We start from the raw sequence: 23619 nt of genomic DNA on the forward strand, positions 1-23619 counted from the left end.
GAGGGCATTATCCTTCCAGGTAAATTAGTTAACCTAGTTCCTAGTTAGCTAGGCTGAGCAGGGCTGGGCGGGCTAGCAGCTTACCTCCCTATCAAAAGTAAGGATATAATATATTTCGCCCCAGAGGATACCCCGTCCTTCAGTCTCTTTCTCAGCAACTAAGATCTTATCTATCCCACTATTCTTCCGGCAGTTACCAGAAGCTCTAATCTGTTAATTCCTCAGGGTACGAAAAAGACGTATAAAGGCGAAGAGGTTGTCAAGGAATACGTAGTAGGTTGCAGCTAGAAGTAGGGAAATAAGGGTAGTTACTACCTGCTACGATAGTGTCAACAGAGCCAGCTTTCCAGCAGCTAGCCCAGCAGGCCTAGCCAACCGGCCTAGGCTGGGCTGGGCAGGCTAGGCCTGGGGGACTAATGCGTATGGGCCCTTTCCATGTACGTGCCACAGCCACCATATACAGTAGCCAGACTGGGCAAGGATCCAGATCTTATAGCCAGTTAGGATAGGTTTCGTTAGAATCGTTATTGTCTCAAGAGATCGACCTGTAAATCGGACCATAGCCTCGTCGACTGTAAGGTCTGAACCAGGTATATAAAGAGAGTCCCCAGTCTCTTGGATGTGGGCTGACCACTGGTTAACCTTCCGGTATACATCTGGCATTTGATCTTGGCCCCGGCCCCGGCCCTGGCTGGGCTGGCTAGGCTGGGCTGGCTGGCTGGGCCGGAATTCAGCAGTATTAAATATCCGTAGTCGCTAGAGTAGTAGTTGAAAACGGTCCCGGGATATGAATCGCGTAAATAGATAGATAGGATCCTCCCTCTCCTACTCGATTAACTAGTAAGTTAATAATTTAGATTTCCTATAGATCCCTATATATAATAGGATCCTTGAAAAGAGGTAGATATCGTCGGTTAAAGTCTTCTTTTACTTATTTACTCTAGAAGTTCTAGCCCTAGGGCCCTCTTTAAATAAGAGAGCTATATTCATTTGCTATACCTACTGCTCTATAAGGCTCTATAGAATATATTAGAGGAATAGTTCAAGCGGGCTTACCGGTAGCCCTTATACCTCTTGGGCCCGGGCCGGTATATTAAAGGGCCAGAAGGAGCCCGGAAGACTATACTTAGTAACTAGAGGTTCATAGGGCCGGACTATCGCTACGTTATAGCGCTCGGGCGTATTATTTATCTTTGTTACGAGCAGGATAAGGCAACCAACTGTGGCACAAAGAAAAAGCTTCGATAATGATGACTCCGGCATCATTGTCCCTTGTTCTGCATTATATAGCTACGCGCCCACAGTGACAAGTTGCGGCGGGCGTAACAATATTATAGGTAGTAGTAAGGTCTTCTAGAAGGACCTTAACTATTATGTAGCTATATATAAAAGTAATAAAAAGATTAAATATAATAAAGGTATTAGAATCACTAAAAGACATTACAGAATTAATTAAATTAGAAATTATAGTAGTAGTAATAGGTAAAAGAACACAGGGTAAGTGACGTATTGTTAAGTACCCCTTCGAATGCGGGGTAATAATGGGTAAATAGTGGGTATTTGGGGGCTTGGCAAAAATGGCGTCAAGCAGCACTCGATGGGATACGATGTCCTGAGGAATTGGTCAAGATAGGAGGGAAGCGAGACCGATGTTCGGATCAAGACATTAGACCGAGGCTGTCATACACTAACGTATTTGCAGTCGGGCAGGTTCAACATATTCCTGAAATTATTGATCAGTGGGGTTAACCCGAAAGTGCGGGATGCTTACTGGGCCGTAATGGGGATGATCAGATAGCGTGCGATTTCATCAATAACGCCAAAGCATTAGCAATTTGCCTTACACTCCTGATGAAACTACACTGCCAAATTGCGTTCCTCCGCATTATCCGTCACTCCATTTTCGACTTCACAGACCGGTCCAGTCTCAATGGCTGCGCAAGCGCATAGCATCCATCCATCGCCTGTTCGCTAAGTCCGCGTAGCAAGATCTGAAGCGGACCTTGTAATCTTGTAGATCTGATGGTCACAATTCTCATCATGGATATGCTCTTCCACAGGATGGCATTCCGCAATGTTGTGTTTGTGTTTCAGGCAGGGAAGTAGTCGACCACCATGATTGTTCTCTGGGCAATACTTCGGGTCGTTCTTCAATCGCCAGAGAACGGACTCATGAAGAACAGCGTCTTTGGGTATGTCTCGCGTGCTTCCTTTGTTGAGCGGGAAACGGACATTCTCCCATCCATTGTCCTCGAGCTCCCAGCGAGTGATGAAAGGTAACCATTCTGTTGTAACGAGTTAGTATCACAAAGACGCTGAAGAGAGGGCTTTCTCTTACCCATGAGCTTCCACAGAAGAACGCGGAAGAAGCTTGTACCACGGCCATACGCGAGTGAATCATGGATGACGCCCATTGTGGCCTTGTCCTTCTTCTTCGCGAAGCGCTTCTCAAAGACTTCGAGATTGTCGCGCCACTTGAGGGCTGCAACTTCTTCCTTGTTACCAACAAGCTTAACCTCGCGAATCATCCAAGCGAGTGGAACATCACTCAATTGAAGCCGGTCGCAACCCAGAGCCTTGCTGGCTGCTTTCTCCTTCCGCGTCGTCCAAAAGTTCTTGACGCGCTCCCAGAAGGTCATCTCGATGCCATTGTCAAGCTTACTCTCGGCAGAAGCAGGCCAGCCACCGCCGATGTCACCATGGCAGCCCGGAAACCAGACCTCCTTGATGTCTTCGTGGTTGTGGTCTGACTCCTTCATATCTTGAGCGAGGAGAGCTGCCTTGAACTTGACGCGTCGCTCATCGACTGCTACAGCATGGCGTACATGGTGAGCAGTGCCAACGACAGGCACAGGTACGGGTGCAGTCCGCTCCAAGACGGCGACGGAGTTGACACAGTCCCAGATGCCGAGGAAGAAGACCTTGATGTTGGACTCTTCCATCTTTCCGCAGTGCATCGCCTTTTCTTTGCGGCAGAAGGTATCGCTGAAGGCAGCAATCTCGTCTCTAGCAACAGCGTACTTGGCCCCGTGAACTGCCGGGTCCTCATCCTCGCGATGGCCCTCGTGCAAAGGCTCTTCGTCTTCTAGTTCAGGTGGTGGTGTCGGTACGTCTCCATTGGCGGAGGCTTTATTGTTCTTCTTGTGCTTCTTCTCCTTCTTGGACTTCTTAGGGTGTGAGACAATGAAGTCCTCGACCTCGCCAGCCAAGTAGCGCTGGTAGAGACGGTATGCGAAGGGGACCATCTCCTCGTTTCCCTTGCAAAGCAGCCCAACGGTGTGGACCATGCGAGCAAGGAACTTGGCAGTGAAGGCTCCTCGGCTGAAACCAAACATGTAGATCTTGTCACCCTACATCAAACTTTTGTCAGTCGTCAAGCACCTCGCCTTGTCAGGTAGATGGACTAACAGAGTCGTAGTAACGCATCAGGAAACGGTAACCGGCCATGACATGAGCGTCGAAAGTCGTACCAATTCCTTGATCAATGGTCTGCGAGATGGAAGATTTGAATTCACCAAATACCCCCTTGTTGACAGACTCATCATTGATGTCGTACGTGCCAATGCCAGCTAGACGATAACGCGTGTCAGCACATGCAGTGGTAACACTTGAGGACGTAGACCAACTCACTCTGGTAGTAATGGTACTGATCAGGATCATTGCGATCGAGTTTGCTCAGGATCTTGACCACGTTTGTGTCGGAGTTGGAACCGGTGAAGGTGTTACCAGTACCGTCAAAACAAAGAACTAGCTTTCTAGGAGTTCTCTTCTTCTCTGACTCGTGATTGGCATTGCCATTGAGTGTAGAAAAGTCGGCCATACTGACGATGTAGGGGTAAAGATGCAAAGGAATCTCAACTGGTGTAGAATTTCTTCAATAAACTGCCATGTGCAGGTGTCAATGACGTTGAATTCAAGTTGAAAAGACTGCAATGAGCTGCTTGAGTCGTACTGGCGAGGGCCCCAGGTCTCGATATATCAACACTTGAGGATGCGTTCGATCAGCTGTACCTCCAATAACTCCTTGGTTACCACAACAGCTATTCGGATGCCAATCAAGTTTAAAGCGCGGCATTTCTCGCTAGGTACACTACTAGAAAGGATCTTGTCTCAAGGCGGCCGGTAAGCGGCGATCTTGTTCGTCCAGCTTTCGTAGGGAGGGGAGCGTACGTCACCACGTCTCACGACATGGGACACGGCATCTTCTCGTTCAGTTCGAAGGGATTTGGTCATGGCTTGGAGGCGGTCCTGAGACACTTGAACTAATACCAGTTGTAGTACAAAGTCACAGGTACCCTGCTTCTGACAGCTCTCTCATCTCTGCTCTTGCTTTCTACGACCACACATAGTGTTACGAGTTATAGCACGCAATAACAAGTATATAAAATATAATAAAATTAACTTATATTAACCTAAATAAAATTAAATAAAGATAGGTAACGTGGATGATAAGCGAGTGGGGCAGACAAGCGAGTGGGCCACTCAGCCGCGACCACATCACATAAAGGAGCAAATATCAACGCCCACCTCATTAATTCAATTAAGACTACTCAGAATCCTTATTATCGGACATTTTCTCATTGAATTGACACGTTCGCGCATTATAACTAGTATTTCTATAAATGCTATATTATTGTTAGCCCGTCTTAATCCTTAATTAGCGACCATTATTCCGGCACGTTTCCTCCTTAATTTAGGCTATAGGCTCTCTCTATAATTAAAGGTCCTTTCCTTTAGTTATAATAAGGCTTCCTCCTTATTAGAGACGGTTTCTCTTAGCTTTCTAGCGTCGTTTAAATAGGTTATTCTCTTCTTAAAGGATCTAGTTCTCGGATCTTAATAAGGCGATTTAGTATATAAATCTACGAGCCCCTTTAGATAGATGCTCTATAGCTTTAATAATTAAAGTTAAGGAGCTATTTTAATAATAAGTAACTCGATTTTTAATAAGTTATGACTATAAAGACGCCTCGGTTAGGTTATTTAGTATTTAAGAAGTCTATACCGGGGGTATTAACGGGAGGAATCTAGAGGCGTTGGAGTATATAACTGTGACGGGCTGGAGCCCGGTTGATATCTCCGGCCTTGCCGGAGCCGCACGTACACCCCTCTGCTGGGAAGCTGTCCGACCGCGACCTATAATAACCGATTATTACATTAGATTATTACATTTGGTTATGCTGCAGGCCGGAGCCGGTCGAGATGTCCGGCTTTGTCGGAGCCACTATTCTGCCGTATTATACCGCCTAGTCCGGGCACTTTATATTATAGCTATACGCGTATCCTTATAATTCCTTCTTTTTTTCCTCTTTAGCTTAGGATAGTCAATTGACGGCACTACATTGAACAAGCCTAGGGGCCAGCCCCTTACAATAACTTTATATTAAGTTTTAAGAGTATACCCTCTATACTTAAAGGCACAAGTCCTGCCCCTCTAAATTCTCCCTAAATGTTTTTTTTCCGTAATTGCTTATATAAAAGCCTTATAAAACGTAAGAAAAAGTCCTCTTTTGTAATATAGCTATTATCCCGACGTATCTTCTCTTTAATTTCTTGATTATATATTGTTTTTAAAGGCCTAAAATTTCTAATATTTAAGGGCTAGAATAAATAAGATAAATAAGCCGGTATATATAAAGTAACGATATTATTCTTATAAAATATCTCGAAATCCGCAGAGTAATGACTTTCGTATCTATTGATAATAAGGAGGCGATATCGACCTTTTATATATAGTTTTAAATACCGTTTAAAGTGCCAAGCCTAATCTAGGCCTCTTTTATTTATTATTAATCTATTTTAAACGTTACAATAACCTAGTTATATAGAAGACCGGATTCCGTATACTAAATAGAGAGGTAATATTAGCCTACAATAATAATATACGGCAGAACGCTATAGCCCGACGAGCTAATAGCCTAAATAACTATAACTTATTTATAATTACCAGGCTATATTAATTTTGTATTTAAACGCCCTTCGGTACTAGTTATACTTAGAATATTTACTAAAATTCTAAAGCCTATACTTAATCAGTACCCTAAAACTAGTGTTACGAGCAGGACAAGGCAACCAACTGTGGCACAAAGCAAAAGCTTTGATAATGATTACTCCGCATCATTTTCCCTTGTTCTGCATTATATAGCTACGCGCCCACAGGGACAAGTTGCGGCGGGCGTAACAACTAGTACTCTATAATATAAGAAATAAATATTGATATCATAATGAATATAAGGGCTACAGATTTTTCATAAATATATCTAGACTCATTGATTTTCCACCTTTCTAATAATATATTTATAACTTATAAATATAGGTATCATAGAAGTTATGTGCTTAAGAAGTCACATGGTAATAAGAGGCTCAATTGAAGTACGTATCTACTGAGATACAATGCTTTGTACGCACGTACAGCCCGTACGTAAATACGCTTTACATATACATATTAAAGCGCCGACAGGCACATATGCCCGTATAAACTTAATGCTCGGACTTAAGCATCAGATGTGATTACATGTGAGTACATTGTTACGCCCGCCGCAACTTGTCACTGTGGGCGCGTAGCTATATAATGCAGAACAAGGGACAATGATGCCGGAGTCATCATTATCGAAGCTTTTGCTTTGTGCCACAGTTGGTTGCCTTGTCCTGCTCGTAACATACATGTGATTACATATAATTACATGTGATATTTATATTATATATAGACTACACTTTCCCACCATATCATAGAATAGTCATTAATACAATCGATTCTCTGATTATCCCAACTCGTACCTCAACTTATTTACTTTTTCCCTTTTTGCCTACCTCTAACCTCACTTAGACCTTTCGTTAAGCAAGCAACTTCTCATATAGTAATCTAACTATGTACTCTCTTTACATTTATTAACCTCTTTTATATACGCTTAACTACCCTTATATTCATATATTCTTGCTTCTATATGAATATTCACCATTTAATACTCTTGTATAAGAGTCTTATCACTTACCTCTTAAAGCTATCGTGCCAGATATAGGCACAAGATCCTCCGACTAGAATATTCCATTGCTTATTAATTATATCATAATTAATAAGCATAACTATACGTAAGTCAATGCGTAATCGTAATACGTAATACCTTTCAAGTAAATTCCAGCGTATTCTATTACCTTCCAGTGCCGTCTTTCGCTCACGTAAGCTTATATAATCAATTGTGCTTTTGTAATCAATATTCATATCAATCTATAACTCTTATAGATTAATATAATATTCTTACGTCATATGGTTAATAAAGCAAATAATAAGATAAAAGATTTATCTTTCCAACACCAACTTATAAGCTAGATATTACTAACCTTTAAAGACGGTAATAAAGTAACCTTTAGTGCTACTTAAACTTCTTTATGTAACGTACTTGATAAGCGAGCTGCCCAGACAAGCGAGCTGCCCACCTAACCATAATCACATTATAAATCCAACTAAAGAGCAACACTAAAAACATAAAATCAATTGAAACTACTCTGAATCCTATTCCTTAGATATTTCTTTATTAAACTGACATGTTCGCGCATTATAGCCAGTGTTTCCGCAGACGCCATATCGCCGTTGACTTGTTTCTGTCCTCGGCCGACGACCACTACTCTGGCGCGTTTCCTCCTCAATCTAGGCCGTAGCCTCTCTCTGCGACTGAATGTCCTCTACCTCAGCTACAGTAAGACTTCCTCCTTATCTGAGACGTGTTTTCTTAGCCCTCCTACGTCGGCTAAGTAGGTTATTTTCCTCCCGGAGGATCTGGACCTCCGACCTTAATAAGGCAATCTGGTGCATAAATCCCCGCGCTCCCTTTGATAAATGCTCTACAGCTTCAATAATTGAAGTTGGGGAGCTATTTTGATGGCGGGAGATCCTCCTTTTGATGAGTTCGGACTGAGAAGAGGCCTCTGTTGAGTTATTTGGCGTCTGAGAAGTCGATGCGGGGGGTGTTGTTGGTAGGGACCCTGGGGGTTTTAGAGTATGTAACTTGATATCAAGCTTCGAAAGCACACTTTCGGCACTCAAAGGAACAAGCCCGGCCCCTCTAAAGCCTCCCTGGATATTTTTTACCGTTAGGGCTTGCGTAAAAGCGTTATGAAATACAGGGAAGAAGTCCTCCTTCGTAATATAGGTATTACCCCGGCGCATCTTATCCTTAATTTATCAACCATAAGCCGTCTTTAGTGGCCCAAAGCACCTAACGTCTAAGGGCTGAAGTAGATGAGACGAATGGGCCGGCATACAGAGTATAACGATATTGTTTTCCTTGCAATATATCTCAAAGTCCGCAGAGTAGTGACTTTCGTGCCTATCGACGATAAGGAGGCGATAATTTCTAGTTATACGCGGTTTTGTATGCCGATCAAAGTGTTGGAGCTAGTCTAGGCCTCTTTTCTTTATTGTCCACCCGTTTTTAGATGTTACAATGACCTAGTCGCGTAGGAGATCTATTTCTATATACCAGGTAGAGAGGTGATATTGGCCTGCAACGATGATGTACGGCGAAACGCTATAGCCCAACGAACTGATGGCCTGAATAATTATAACCTATTCATAATGACTAGGCTATATCATTTTTATATTTAAACGCCTTTCGGCACTCGTAACGGCTATCCCGGATGTAATCTAGCCTATTATAAACCTAGTCTTGTCAAAGTTGTAGATATCGGAGCCTATAATGCCGTATTTCGCGATTGTGTTCGCCATAAGCCGAAACTACGCGTTTATTGCGTCTAGATCTTTATATTGGGCCGTCTTATAGTCGTACTTACGAAAAAAGTGCGTCCGGAGCTGTGGTTGTTTTTTAACAAAGTTTGAAGCCTAGCGCTTCCTAACTAGGGGCGCGTCACGGTCGGCGAGCAATCGATTAGCCATTTCTTCCATACTACTGATCGGGGGAGGAAACGATCGGGAATCCAGGTCGAGGATATACTCAACTAACTTCTCCTCTTCAAGCTCCGTTAATTTACGTAAGTTAGGTATAGTATCTTGTCGTGCAGGTGTGCCTTTTAATCGGGTGTCTAGGGTCCTAGGGGTGACTAAATAGATTCTTACTGCGGCTCGAATGCTAAGTTTAGGGTTTTTTTAGATAGCCTCGACTGCTAAGTTTAATTGGGCCTCTTTGCTTTATGACGATATGATTATTTGTGGCGTGATATGCATTAGAAGTGAGGAGAAAAGATGAACGCGGTTGGGTGGGCAGCTCGCTTGTCTGGGCAGCTTGCCTATCAAGTACGTTATTGGAATTAACTAGTCGAAAATTAATACATTTAAGTAGGGCTTAACGCCTATAATCTTTTATTTTCGGTTTAAATTTTTTTTTTCGATATGACCTAATATTTTATTAGAATATTGTAAAACATTTAAGAAACTTTTTAACTTAAAAAGATAACAATCTACTTATAGGCCTAGTGTTACGCCCGCCGCAACTTGTCACTGTGGGCGCGTAGCTATATATGCAGAACAAGGGACAATGATGACCGGAGTCATCATTATCGAAGCTTTTGCTTTGTGCCACAGTTGGTTGCCTTGTCCAGCTCGTAACACCTAGGGGACTAGACTATTAAAAGAAGGAGCTAATATTAGGCCCTAATATATATAATAAGGCCAGGGGGCCCGCCCCGCAGGCCTGCGGCGGCTATTTATTATATATATATAGAGAATCCGGGAACTTAGGTAACTCCTTATAGAACGGAAGAACTATAAATAAGTTATATAATAATAAGAAGGACCGATAGAATTAAGGCGTATTAAGAGCAGGTCAAGGCAACTAACTTTAGCACAAAGCAAAAGCTTCAATAATGATGACTCCGGCATCATTGTCCTTTATTCTACATTATATAGCTACGCGCCTATAGGATTGTAGCGGACGTAATAAGGCGGTCTACCCTTAAAGAATTAATATAATAATATCGGTTCTAACTTTTAAGGATTTTAGATAGAATCCGGACTTATATATAGGATAAACTCGAGCCGGGCTCTAGGATAGACTTATTATAACTTCTTTAATAATTAACTTTACATTAAGTTAGATCTTATAATTGCTTTTAGCTAGTTATCTTCTTTGAAAAACTCTTTAATAAAACTATAATAAATCACTGAAGCCTTCTTTATTTTACGACTTATAAATATAGCTTCCTTGAAGCTATTTATGCTTATAATACTATTTAGTAGTTCTACAGCCTTAACTTCTGTAAACATATCTCACTACGACTAGCTGGCCGTAATATATAGCTCTTCCCCTTTTAGTCTTGAATCGTCTAACGTATCTAGACTGATAGTGATGAAAAAATAGAAGCTAGGTATGGGACATGATCAAGGCCAGCGGTCCGCAGGTGTGAAATTTCTTTAGCTGGAGTACCTAGAAAGGTTGTGACTAGTTAGAATTCCGAATCACCTCGATAGTGGTCAGCGAAATGTTCGCGGCAAAGGGCAATCGACTAGTCGGAAGTGGCATGTAGTGATTCATCTACGGGCCGATGGTGTCACGCAACGGGAGGACGGATAGCTAGCATCCGGGGTGGAATGTCTGTCCACTTTCGATCTGTCGTGTTCCCTAAGACCTTAGCGAGCCGCCTAATACGGAGATATTTCTCACGGTGGCTGAGACTGATATGCGATGAGATGCCACCGGTGAACGCTATGTTGCGGTGAGAGCCAACTTTGTTCGTATCGAGCCAGGAAAGCTCAGACATGAAGCCAAGCCACCTAGACCCTAATTTGCTCCTGCGGCAGGGCCAAGAATGATCTGCCGTGGCAGCGAACGTTGACCAATGGCGTCCTGGAGAAAGAATCTGAATTCATCTGCGGTGAAAGCTCAAAAAGCTCTGCTTTGCGGGGAAAGCACCAGATAGCTCAATGTCTCAGACCAATCGAAGAGACAGGGCCTCAACTCACATGAAATGTCTTGCCTCCGCCCTGTACGACATGCCAGCAACAGGCGATCGGCATGGCATGTACCCTGTCGGCGATCCCCGTCTGCCAATGAATGAGTTTGGAATACTCATCCTGTCTGAAATCTTGCAGACGGTGCGGCCCGCTCGGAGGACGTTTCGAGCCGTTTGCACCACCGTGCTACTTCGGGCATCAAATATCTTTCGGGCGATCTCGTTGCTTTTCTTGTACGGCTGGGAAACGCTCCCTTTCCCCTCACCTCCGGAATCCCCGCCCGCCTGCTGACCGACATGACACAGCGCTAGATATGTCTCACAACCCATGGTAGCAACCGAAGCTCCTCATTCAACCTCCACCATCTCAACCTCCTCCAGGCACAAGCAGTCTGTCAGGTTCACGGTTTGCGACATTCACTTCCATCATGACTGGTTCCATGGCGCTATCTTCCCCTCACCTCAAGGCGCCACAATCTGCATGTCTCCGGCTAGCATAGGAGACAGGCAATGCTGGCAGTTTAACTCCAGACATATCGGCGATGTGTCTCAACCACTCTGCCGCATTGGGAGTTATCACTCAGTATGGTATGACATTCCATCTTTTTTCGAGGGTGAACTGAAATGCCTCGGTGCACCGGGATAACCTTCGTGCCCATGCAGATCCGCAACAAGCACCCGCTTTACTGGACGCCACCCAAGCATCCATGATGAAGTGAGGGGATTTGAAAACCTCGAGGTGAGGGGGCATATCGTATCTCTTGGCCAAGCGGTCAGCAGATATGAGTGCCGTTTGATTGAATGCTGGGATTTGTATATGAGTACCAAAGCAGAGCCTTTTGGTGTCGGCCGCGCATTCACGATCTTCACTCCTCATTCTTTCACCATACTTCAAGGTAGCGGGTGAATCATGGCTACCAACTTTACCCAGAAATTCCAGGCCGGAGAGTCTTATGAAGATGCGCGCCAAGACTCGGCCAACTTCTTCAATGACCCGGCGAAGATCGCAGCCGACATCCTGAAGGACTATGTCTCCGTCCGAGGGCAAACATCACCGGCGGAGCTCGTGGGCCTCATCAAAGAGCTGCTCTCGAAGGGCGAGCCTCTTGATGACAAAAAAGGGTAAGAACGACTACCAATGAGTTTGATATGGCTCTGTGCTAATATCGACCAGAACCACCGAGATCCTCATTGGGATCCTTACATCCCTGCCTGCCACCTCTAAGGCCAGGACCATGCTCACCAACAAGCTTATTGACACATTATGGGGAAATCTTCAGCATCCCCCACTGAGCTATGTTGGTGGCGACATCAAATACGATGCCCTTAATGAAGCCGGCGAAGTCCTCAACAGCAAGGGAGAGCCACAGACAAAGGAGCCCCAAGCCACAGACTCAATTGAGTTCACCGCCCCTGGCACCAACATCCGTCTCCGCGAGCAAGTACCGCAGGCACCGGACGGCTTGCATCACTACCGTTCTCCCGATGGCAGCTTCAACAACATCCTCGAGCCCAACTTGGGCAAGGCCGGAACGCCTTATGCCAAGTCGGTCAGAACCGCCAAGAGACTTCACGGCGTCAAGCCTGACCCGGGTCTCCTGTTTGACCTGTTGATGGCTCGTGATGAAGGATCCTTCAAGGAGAACCCCGCCGGTATCTCATCAATGCTGTTCTATCATGCGTCCATCATCATCCATGACATCTTCAGAACCAACCGTACCGACATGAATAAGAGCGACACATCGTCGTATCTCGACCTGGCACCCTTGTACGGCTCATCGCTCAAGGACCAGCTAGAGGTCAGAACTATGAAGGAGGGAAAGCTCAAGCCCGACACATTCCACGAGAAGCGCCTTCTGGGACAACCCGCTGGTGTCAATGTCATGCTGGTCATGTACTCTCGTTTCCACAACTACGTCGCCGACATCTTGCTCAAGATCAACGAGAACGGACGCTTCACACTGCAAACCAAGGCCGACGCCACTGACATTGAGAAGGCTAAGGCTGTTGCCAAGCAGGACCACGATCTCTTCAACGTCGCGCGTCTGATTGTGGGCGGTCTCTACATTAACATCTCACTGCACGACTACTTGAGAGCCATCACCAACACGCACCACTCCAAGAGTGACTGGACCCTCGACCCTCGCGTCGAGATCAACAAGCAATTTGATAGCGATGGCGTGCCCCGTGGCGTGGGCAACCAAGTTAGTGTCGAGTTCAACTTGCTGTACCGCTTCCACTCTTGCATCTCGAAGAAGGATGAGAAGTGGATTGACGGCTTCTTTGGCAAGATTTTCAAGGACAAGAAGCCCGAGGACCTGCAAAACGTCAGTATCAAAGAGCTGGGCGAGGCTTTCGTTGATTACGAGTCGAAGATTCCCAAGGACCCAAGCGTCCGCACCTTTGACGATTTGCAGAGACAAGAGGATGGCACCTTCAAGGACGAGGATCTGGCTAGGATCCTCAAGGAGGCCATGAATGACCCGGCTGGATGCTTCGGTGCTCGCATGGTTCCCAAGGCTCTCAAGATTGTCGAGGTTCTCGGTATCAACCAGGCGCGCAAGTGGCAGGTTGCGTCGCTGAACGAGTTCCGAGAGTTCTTTGGCTTGAAGAAGTACGACAAGTTCAGCGATATCAACTCCAACCCCGACATCGCCAGCCTCCTTGAGAAGCTTTACACCGACCCCGACATGGTCGAACTTTACCCTGGTAAGACTACATCACAAGCCGAATTTCACCTTTCGAGATGACTAACACTTCGCAGGACTCATGATCGAGGACATCAAGCCGGTTCGAAACACTGGCAGCGGTATCTGCCCGACATACTCTGTCGGCCGAGCTGTGCTCTCCGATGCCGTCACTCTTGTCCGCTCAGATCGCTTCAACACCATCGACTACACCGTCAGCAACCTGACAGCATGGGGTTTCAACGAGGTCCAGCAGGATTACAAGACCCTCGGCGGCTCGATGCTGTACAAGCTTATCCAACGAGGTCTGCCCAACTGGTTCCCCTACAACTCCGTCGCCGTCATGCAGCCCATGTACACCAAGAAGATGAACACGACTATCGCCGATGAGATTGGCACGTTGCATTTGTACACCCAAGACGACCCGACACCTCCACGCAAGGCCATTGTCACCCAGACAAGCGGAGCCATCAAATACGTATTGAGCAACCCCAAGCAGTTCGTCCTGCCATGGCTCAGACCTCTGCAGGCCATGTTCACGAATTCCAAGAGGGATATCAGCTGGTTCATGCTCGCGGGTGACGAGCAGAAGAACTACCAGCACCGCATCAACATCAAGAAGGCGCTGAGTAAGATCCCGACCCTACACAACGCCATCCATGAGTTCATCGACCGCGTGGGCGCAGAGCTCGTCAAGAAGGAGACGTTCAAGATGAAGGAAGGCCTCCACCAGATGGACATCATCCGCGATGTAGCTATCCCACTGAACGCCCAGCTTCTCGCTGATCTCTTCTACTTCGACCTGCGCACTGACGAGAACCCCGGCGGCACCCTCGGCGCCGCTGAGCTCTACAACCACTTGCTCAACGTCCGTATCTGGGGAGTCAACGACAACGACCCAGCTCAGTCCTGGAACCGTCGCCGCCGCGCGATTGAGAGCGTCAACGTTATCATCGAATCGACAGCCGGACCCGTCAAGGAGGTCCACGCCGGTCGTGGCCTGGGCTTCGGCATCGCCAACGCCATCTCCAGCGCGGTCGGTCGCAGGGCCGACTTCAAGAAGGATTCGCTGCGGTCGTGTGGCTACAAGTTTGTCGAGGAACTCTTGGCGCAAGGAAACTCGGTCGATCAGGTTGTTGACAACATGTGGCTGACTGCCTTTGGCGGCATCGGTGTTCCTGTTACAACTGTAAGCTTTCCCTCTTTTTAGCATTGAGGTTCTATCGCGGACTAACCCTTGCAACAGTTCTACGAAGTATTGTCGTTCTTCTTGCGCCCCGAGAACGCCTCCATCTGGGCCGAGGTTCAGAACCTTGCACAGAACAAGGACGATGCAGGACTTCACGCCTACGTTCGTGAGGCGCAGCGTCTCACCAGCGGACAGCGCAACGTGCGCGTTGCCACCGCGCCAGCCGAGATTGACGGCAAGCAAATCCAGCCGGGCACTGCAGTCGTGATGCTTCTTGTGAGTCTTTGCTGTCTACTATCGATGTTCGATCCGATGCTGACCATCATTACTCCAGGGCGGCGCTGGACGCAACCCCCAGGAGATTTCCAACCCCGACAAGTTCGACGCCAACCGCAAGGCCGAGGAGGTCTCTGCTTTCAGCTACGGCCAGCACGAGTGCTTGGCCAAGGACATTGCCACGACGTTTGTCGTGGGACTCGTCAAGCTCGCCGCTGACCTCAAGCAGCTGCGCCCGGCACCGGGCCAGATGGGCGTTGTCAAGACCATCCAGGTCGGCAGCGAGAAGGCCTACCTGAACGATAGTTGGTCGTACCTTGGCTTTGATGCCAGCAGTAAGTGCAATCCTCGAGTCATTCTTGATCCTATGATGAGTAATGCTAATAACCCGAACAGCCTGGAAGGTTCACTTTGACGGCCACGGAAAGGGCACCTACAAGGGCGATGCTGCAGCCAACAACCCGATTGACTTGGGACAGTACTACTACCTTCTCAAGCAGCGCAAGGAGAACTTTCTCAGTGACCTCGGTGGACCGGCCAGCATCCGCGCTCAATGAGCGAGGATTGTTCCCTTATCTTCGAGAAGAAGTTAGGTTAGATTGACAAAGGCATCGTCATGGGTCTACGATTTGATGTTACTTGCGATGGGTACATGTCTTTCGAGCCAGAATTAAACAAAGTTTCCCACAGGCTTCATTTTGGTGATTGTGCAAATCCACCAATTAACTGGGTCCCCCACACTTCCGGAAGCCGAGCAGAAACGATGCTCTTCTCTCATTGTTGGTGACAGTTGGAGCTCGGTCCATGACGATTGTGGTGCAATTGAGTTCAAGCACCACACAGCGTGTCAGTCGAGCAGTTCGTCGCAAGAATGAGCCAAGAACAAGTTTTTCGACTTTGAGGCTGAAAGGGGGCACCGAATGCTTGCCTTCATCCGAATGCGGCAAGGGGAAGACGAGAACCCCCAAGACGGGAGTTCAGGGGGAAAGTAGCGTAGATCGACCTTGGCCGCTTGGCCAACGCCCATTCTCCGTGAATCGTGGGGATTTCTTCCGGGAGACAACCATGTAATAATCATTCCGAGTACCGAGTATCCGTACTGTACAGTATTACCGCATACCCATACGGATACAGGAACCACTACCGATGAGACTGGGACATGTAGGGATTCTCTTATAGCCCCCTCGTTGACTGGTTTTTCATCGTTTCGGACGACTCCTGATATGCTGCCAGTTCGTCCTGTGTCATCATCGTCCATCCACTTTGTCAGCTTAGATCAATTTCGCTTGCAACCGAACAGGGAGTTGGGGTGTTGTGTGTGTGTGTGCCGTCACCCCCGTGTGGTGGTGCCCAGTGGAGACGATGGGGGCAACTTTTCGCCGTAGTGATGGGCACAGATGGCGCCTATTTCTGTTAGTTTCCGCGGCAAGTTGATTAAACTCGCGCGTCACTTAACTTGGCGTTGGGTTGCTGTCGGCCTCTTCGACGGCAACACGGCCCCCAACATGGCCAGCGCATGCCTGTTTCCGAGGAGTATCATCCGTAGAGAATAAAAGGTTTTTGCATTGTCCAGCAGTATCATAGCAGTAAATCTGCTGCACGTGGTCCTTGGATGGCAGCCAAGAAAGTCAAAAATATCGTAAAGCATACGAAAACAAAACTTATACGCGGCTTTTATAGGGTAGACACGCGACACCTTCAATCTAGACGACCGTCGATTAGTAACCTGCGCCGACTTTTACTGAATCATTGCAACGACCCAGTGTCATCTCATAGTAATTACTTTCCGTCCCACAAGGTGCATACGGAGTACGGATACTGTACTGTGGAAGCAATACGGGTTACTCCGTTGAACCCATACACAGGGAATCCCTGATCTAAAAACAAAAGGGTCTAGAGGTGTTACACCAGGCGCCGGCAACGTCCTCCGGGTCCCTCAACCGTAGTCTGTAGATCTCGCCACAAAGGGAAATAGGCACTTGACTCCTGGCCCACGAGTTTAGTGATCTCTCAAAGAGGAGCGAAAGCAAGCAAAATTGAGCTGCTGTAACCCTGCCTTTGCCCTGCGTTACCCGCGCCTGCCCAGCCCATCCGTACCATCAACCCACTAAAAAGCTGTGTCTTTGAAACATTGCTGGATCCAGAGGCGAGAGAATCCATTTCGAGATGATATGAACGATTATGGCAACCGCCAGTCTGGATGGTTCCACCAATAAGGCAGCGTGGGTACATCATCATTCAAGCTTGTATATAAAGAAAGAAGATCAACCTCCTCGGCATTCGATATCCTCATTCAGACAGTCGCAGCCCATTTTCCATTCGCAAACAGTCATTCTTTTCACGTCCCAACTACCAACATTCACTTCTAACTCCAACCCACTCTTACCGCCAAGATGCCTTCCACCACCCAGATGCTCTCCGCCCTGGCCGTCACGGCCGTCGCCGGCGTCCAGGCCGCCATGGGCCCGGCCTTCAGCACCGGTCCCGTCGCCTCCGACTCCTTCATCCGCGAGGCCACCTCCACCCTCGTTCTCCCCGCCGCCCCCTCCAACAACAAGGGCGACGCCTCCCTCTGGGTCGGCATGGGCACCTCCAACGGTGACCTGATCCAGTCCATTGCCGACAGCTCCAACTACGACAAGACCGGCACCGGCAAGTGGTCCATCTTCGCCTACACCCTTCTCAGCACCGGCGCCAACTCCCAGATGCCTGTTCAGACTGAGGGCACTGATGCTTCTGAGGGTGACAAGATCACCATGCACTGTAAGTTGCCCCTTTGAAGTTCAAAATCTTGCGGTGTGTTGCTAACGGAGAACCTGTAGACAAGTTCGATGATGCTTCCCAGAACTACACCCAGACCGTCTCCATCAACGACAAGGTAGTCGCCACTCTGTCCACCAAGGACGGTGAGGCCCAGGGCTGGGGCAGCGCCGTTGAGTGCGCGGCAGAGGACTGCGGCACCGTCGGTGCTCACTGTAAGTTCCCACCCCCTACCTATCCCCTAGCTCCCATCACCAAAACAGTTTCCTAACAACTTCTTCCCACAGCCTGGATCAACACCAAGATCATCCTCGACAAGGCCGACGCCAACTACATCAACACCATGGGCAAAGGCTCCGGCGTCACCGGCGACATGTCCACCAGCGACGGCGGCAAGACCTGGACTGTCACCACCATTGATATCCCCGAGTTCACTTTCGGCCAGTAAATGTGCTGCTGCCGCTTCGAGAGCTGAGCTCCATGTGCCTCTGGAAGGGAAAAGCTTTTTCTTGTATTTTATACCATGTCTGGACATACCTTACATTGCTGTACATAACCTGCTAGCCAAGATACCAAGTTGCGACTGTAAAATAGCAAAATCTTCAATGATCAATCATGCAATCTGCACATGTATGATGTTGGATGCTTTACGTCCGTATTCTACGCGAGCACGTTCAGTTCGGAGGTAATCACTCAATCACAGCATCTGTGTATAGGTAGGGGCTTGCAGTGAATCTGAATTTGTTGATGTCTGTTGATGCTGCTTCCAATCCAAGGTTGCTATTTCAGCCTTTTGAAACCAGATTCGGCCACTGATTGTGTTCAATCACTTCCGAGAAGCCATCGCCAAGCTGTGATCCTCAAATCGTTATTCCAAAGCTGTGAATAGGTCCAGCTAATTCTCCTCCACGTAGCTCATAGTTCCATTCGAACATGCTTCTTTCCTTCAGCCTTGACAATGTGTTCAAACAGCAGGGCATTTGCAGTGCTTGCGGCCGAGTCCCGTGTATGGACCGTAGTCCTTGTCTGAAAAGGCCTTCGAAGGCGGTCTCACTCCAACCCGCAAAAGCCCGACGCCCTTGAACTTGAGGTCCGTCAGGTCATCGAAGTCGTCTTCGGAATCATCGGACTGGCTCTGGTGAACACAAGGTCTTATATCCCAGAGAGATCTCGTGGGTTCGTGGATTGATGTAAACACAATCGACGTGATGGAGAAAGAAGACCGCCTTGCCACGGGGGACGCAGTCCTTGGTATCTTTGGTGCGAGTTTCCTCCATTATGCTGTCCGCAAAAGGTGAGTAACAAAAAGTTACCGACTTGTAGCTTGGTTGTACTTATATAACCAAGAAGTAGGGGGGGGGGGGTCCTGTAAGAGCGAGACAAGTCAGCCTTCGGTGCCATTTGAAGAGAGGGAGGCCTGTGGGCGAGAGATTGACATACCTGGGTCATCCGGCTGGCAGAGTCCTTGCCGCCCTTCTTCGAACACTTCTTTTTGTAAGAGAAGCTATCCTTGGCCTGAGACAAGCCGAGACTTGGGACTGCTGGTTGAGGAGCGCCATTGATCTGAATGTTGATGCTGTCGTGGATTTAGATGATGATATTTGGAGCAAAGGATGAATCCACAGCAACACATGTGAGGGTCTTCTCACCACAACATGTGCATGCTGTTCTTGAAGGAAGCAAGTGCCTTCAGACTGGTATGAAAGGTTTCGAGCTTCTTTTTCTGGGTGAAACAAATCGCCTGGCACACCTCGGAGGTCACCATGGAGCACACATGGTGATGTTCGCAACATAAAAAGCAGCTGATAAAACATGCGATTGTCGTTGGGTTTTGAAGCAAAATATCCTGATCCAGTCGTCCAGGGACTGGACCAGGCTGAGCATCTTCTTCGTGTATGCAGTCTCCTGACATCCTTCAAGAAAAAATGCTAAAATTCAAATTGAATGCTTGGATACTTGGAGCAAGCCTTGTTGAATGACTGGCCATGTTGGCGTTCTGGTGGTGATTGGAAGGGCTAGCGGTGCCGACAGTGTTGGGTATTTGATGCTGAGTAGGGACACTCTGGTAATACCCTTGGACGGGAGCCTGGGCCGAGAACTGCCGACTACTGTTGAACAGACTCCGCCCGAATCAAGGTGAACTTGTGGTAGACACCGCTGCGATTGTTCTCGCCTTTCTTGTGTCCGCCTCCTGATCACGTAGTAGAGTCCGTCGGTGTCTAGGGAGAACCCCGTTTCCCATGAGGGTAAAGGGGTAATTCGAACTGCATTGTGAATATAGGTTAGATATTCTTCATGTCTTCCAGATCAGAGGGCGGATACATACCAAATATAGAAAAGTAACTTCTCACAAATGATGGTAATAACCCGTGTGATGGGTAGTAAAGCCATGGGCTTCAAATCCGCTATCCTCAGGGTCGACGATAGGGATGTTTGGTGATTCTGACTTTGCCGGGTATGACACACTGCCCGAACCTGTGGGAGACTGCTGTTCTTCAAGACGCAACAAAATCGAGGGATCAGGCTATAGAGAACGGCCAGGTTGTTCAACTTGCCACCCTAGATGAAGCTTGGAGTGAGGACCCGCACAGTCTCCCAACGCCCAACTCTCTTACTCCTCGTCCCAAAGTCCTCCTCATCTCAAATTTGCAGACTAAGGGACATTGGCCGAGTCGAGTCTGTCATGTCCAGAATAGACAGAAGCCAAGCCGCCTCCTCTTTGTGTACGTTGTATCGGATTGTGCGTATGCTGCCGTTGATGGGAGCCCCCAATACCTCAGTCTTGGACGCCTCCCTTTGCCATCTTATGGCTTCTTCTAGGCTGCAGGCTGTCCATGAGGTGAGTGTAGAGGAATCTGACCAGGCTGAAATAACCCCACAGACAGCCCGCCCCGTAGAAGCACTTGTTGGTTGGTTTGGTACTGAAACACCTACATAGAGTTAGCCTGATGCCATCTCGGGTAAGTAGCACCAGTGACTACGTACCATACTGCTGGTCATCGCCGTGCTGTTGCTCTCTGCCAAACGGTTGACTGTCGCCGAAGCCAAAGTCGACAGAATTTGTCGAAATCGCGCCGCAGCGCCGGCGCTGCAACGATTGACGTTGCCGTTGCCCTATTGAAGCAAGCTTTGGCTTTCGGCGCCCCTTGTAAGTAGGCGAAAAATGCTCGGAGCCAGCTCCAAGCCTCAAAGCAGATATTAGAGCAAGCAACTTGGAATCATCGAGCTCTGCAGACCGACAGCAAGACTTGCGATGGTGTTAGCAATTGCTCGGACGAAGATGGGAAGGTGCGGATGATCAGGCACAGCACTTACAGACTGCTCAGTATTGTCCAGCAGGGCTGAATGAAGCAGTCGAACAATGCAAGAGAAGGAAACGGCTCTTTCATGAGAAGGTAGAAAAGGTGCCAGGTGCCAAGCGCCAAGTGATTTCGTCTGACGGCAAGACTTGCGATGGCATTAGCATTTGCTCTGACGAAGGAAGGAATGTGGAGGTGAGTGCGTACAAAATTCTTGGTGCTGAACCGCACGAAGCATTCAAAAATAACTCAGAATGAGTGTGAAAAAAAAACTTAAGACGGGACCGGAGGTACCCAATCTTTTCGTCCAAAAACAAGACCTGCGATGGCATTAGTGACAGCTCAGACGAAGGAGGAGACCGTGGATGAGACTTACCATCCTGCTTTGAGTTAGACTGGACGAAGGATTGGAACAAGGATTATAAGAATGAAAGCAATTAGAAAGAGCCACTACCTTGGCGATCGTAGAAGGGTGAACCACTTTGAGCTCAAGGTCAAGGACCTGAGTCGGGGTGGGGAGAAAGAAAAGAAAAGAAGGTGAAGTCGAGGAGAAAGGGTGGGATTTTATATTGGTCCTGGAGGGCCGGAAAATCTCAAAGGGTCGTTCAACCGCCCTCACATGATGAACTTCCGTCTTAAAGATCCGATGGAAGGAGCAGAACGGACAAAGTGAAGGAAGGGATGACAGTAGAGCGCGATGGAATTTCGTCCAAGGGAGCGGGTGGAGTGGTGCATAAGAGGAAGGAGGGCCTTCTACTTGAGCCGGAAGGAGCGATTCAGCTACCTCATCGGAATATGTAGGAAAGAGGTACGCACAAAGTTACAGCATCAGTGAAAAAGCATAGAGTGAATTAAGCATGATAATTCGGGCAGAAATCACCCTAGGAAGTGAAACTGTGAGGCTATGAGGCTGATGATCATCTGTTGAATTTCACATCAGTGCAGTGGCCATGCACAACCTCACTCATTCACTTACTTGAGGATGAAGGTATTCACATGGTGCTCTTGAGATTATACAATCTGACGGCCTCAAAGGGGATTTTCTTCTCCTAAGGCTGCTGTTCAAAGGAATTGAACTTGATGATGGATATGACTTCTTTCCACCATTTCATTCTTCTAACCAAAACGCATAGATACTTGCAAGCAACAAATGTTGAAACAACAACCGTATCTACTGGGACCAATAGGTCAGGCATCTATTACGAATTGATGGAACCAATCAAGCATGCTGTTATTTAATTAAACTGAGCTGAGATCCCACGTTGTGCCTCATGGCTGACGCTGGAAAAAGAGACAATGATTGGTCAATTGGGGAATGACATTGATGACGTAGGTCACTGGTCAACCACCTCCGAGCCCCAAATTGACTCCCTTCTCTTTGTCTCTCTACTCCCAAACACCATCACCGTCCTCAATACACTCCTCTAGATGCCACCTCGACCTCGGCTGCTCGACCAAGCCCTCCGACTCTGCAGCCGAGCTCCCGCCATTTCCACGCGCCACCTCGCCCTCATCCCTCATACCCTCACACACCGCACCGCCCTCCACACCACAACAATGAGCTGGATGGACTCCTGGTCCCGACCAGGCAAATCCCAAGCCACGCCCGCACCCTTCTACCTCCTCCCCAACGGCGACCAAACGCCCTACTGCCGCACCTGCGGCCGCGTCATCTCCAGTCGCAAAACCACAGCAGCCGCGTCGTCCTCAAAGTCAAACTCCAAATCAGAGACCTCCAAGCCCGCCGTCGAAGCAAAATACTGCTCCTCCCGCTGTCGCGCAAAGAAACCAAGCCGTCTAGACAAGGAAATCGAACACCTCTTCGTCCGCTTCCTCCAAGGCGAGGAGGAACTCCAAGGTGACGCAAAAGCCAAAGCAAAAGCCAAAAAAACGAAGGGCGACACCCGGATCCTCGTCCCCTGCGACGTCGTCGAAGAATCCTTCTTTGGCGAGAGAAAAGCACCAGACAGAGTCTACGGCCGCGGCAAAAACCGCGCCTCGCGAGTCATCCCCGGAAAAGAAGGATCCTCCTCCTCCGAAGACATCTCCATCCAGGACCGACGATCCTACGACGAGGACGCAGGTGAGGATATAATCGACGAGATGCTCGGTCTTGACCGGAGTAAATCCGCAGAGCTGGATCCCAGCGTACAGGCTAGTCTTTCCGTGCGCAGCGGGACGAGGGTGAGGCCGCCGCAGACGCAGAGCCAGGTGAATGGGAGCGTTGGCGGGGAGAAGGGGCGGGCGGAGAGGATTGAGGAGACGGAGGAGATGAGGGAGAAGAGGGCGGAGGGGCAGAGGAGGGCGCATGAGAGGGAGATGGTGCGGTGTGCTGCTAGGAGGGGTGTTGTTTTTGGGTTTCTTGTAGGTGATGGCGAGGAGAGGAGGAAGTGTGAGGCTGTGAGGCAAGGCAAGGTGGTTGAGCCTAGCTTTGCAAAGGGGGAATGGTCTGTTCGATGGCGGGAGGATTAGAGCATTTTCATGGAAGGCATCACATATCGCATCT

The 23619-nt window shown here is 48.1% G+C and overlaps 5 protein-coding genes across 5 annotated transcripts; 3 read left to right on the plus strand and 2 right to left on the minus strand.

The window, feature by feature from the left end:
* Window positions 1-1971: 1971 nt before the first annotated feature.
* Window positions 1972-3820, minus strand: BDP81DRAFT_395309 (uncharacterized protein; the record flags this gene model as incomplete). The annotated part of the gene is made up of 4 exons (XM_060588051.1): window positions 1972-2285; window positions 2339-3350; window positions 3409-3569; window positions 3631-3820. 4 exons carry the CDS (start codon window positions 3818-3820, stop codon window positions 1972-1974), a joined length of 1677 nt encoding a protein of 558 aa, XP_060444365.1.
* Window positions 3821-11812: 7992 nt separating this feature from the next.
* BDP81DRAFT_376540 (linoleate diol synthase) lies at window positions 11813-15791 on the plus strand (the record flags this gene model as incomplete). The annotated part of the gene is made up of 6 exons (XM_060586747.1): window positions 11813-12024; window positions 12077-13611; window positions 13667-14778; window positions 14836-15054; window positions 15113-15389; window positions 15451-15791. The coding sequence occupies 6 exons, from the start codon at window positions 11813-11815 to the stop codon at window positions 15609-15611; spliced, it is 3516 nt and encodes a 1171-aa protein (XP_060444366.1). The 3' UTR covers window positions 15612-15791.
* A 1656-nt stretch (window positions 15792-17447) lies between these two features.
* On the plus strand, window positions 17448-18262 carry BDP81DRAFT_450612 (uncharacterized protein; the record flags this gene model as incomplete). The annotated part of the gene is made up of 3 exons (XM_060592546.1): window positions 17448-17817; window positions 17877-18029; window positions 18102-18262. The coding sequence occupies 3 exons, from the start codon at window positions 17448-17450 to the stop codon at window positions 18260-18262; spliced, it is 684 nt and encodes a 227-aa protein (XP_060444367.1).
* A 2192-nt stretch (window positions 18263-20454) lies between these two features.
* On the minus strand, window positions 20455-21492 carry BDP81DRAFT_450614 (uncharacterized protein; the record flags this gene model as incomplete). Its single annotated transcript, XM_060592547.1, has 4 exons — window positions 20455-20735; window positions 20800-21061; window positions 21130-21261; window positions 21490-21492. 4 exons carry the CDS (start codon window positions 21490-21492, stop codon window positions 20455-20457), a joined length of 678 nt encoding a protein of 225 aa, XP_060444368.1.
* Window positions 21493-22409: 917 nt separating this feature from the next.
* On the plus strand, window positions 22410-23585 carry BDP81DRAFT_450615 (uncharacterized protein; the record flags this gene model as incomplete). The annotated part of the gene is made up of 2 exons (XM_060592548.1): window positions 22410-22442; window positions 22542-23585. The coding sequence occupies 2 exons, from the start codon at window positions 22410-22412 to the stop codon at window positions 23583-23585; spliced, it is 1077 nt and encodes a 358-aa protein (XP_060444369.1).
* Between the last annotated feature and the right edge of the window lie 34 nt (window positions 23586-23619).

Source organism: Colletotrichum phormii (genome assembly GCF_030913505.1).
Source record: "Colletotrichum phormii strain CBS 102054 chromosome Unknown BDP81scaffold_12, whole genome shotgun sequence".
Lineage (NCBI taxonomy): Eukaryota > Fungi > Ascomycota > Sordariomycetes > Glomerellales > Glomerellaceae > Colletotrichum > Colletotrichum phormii.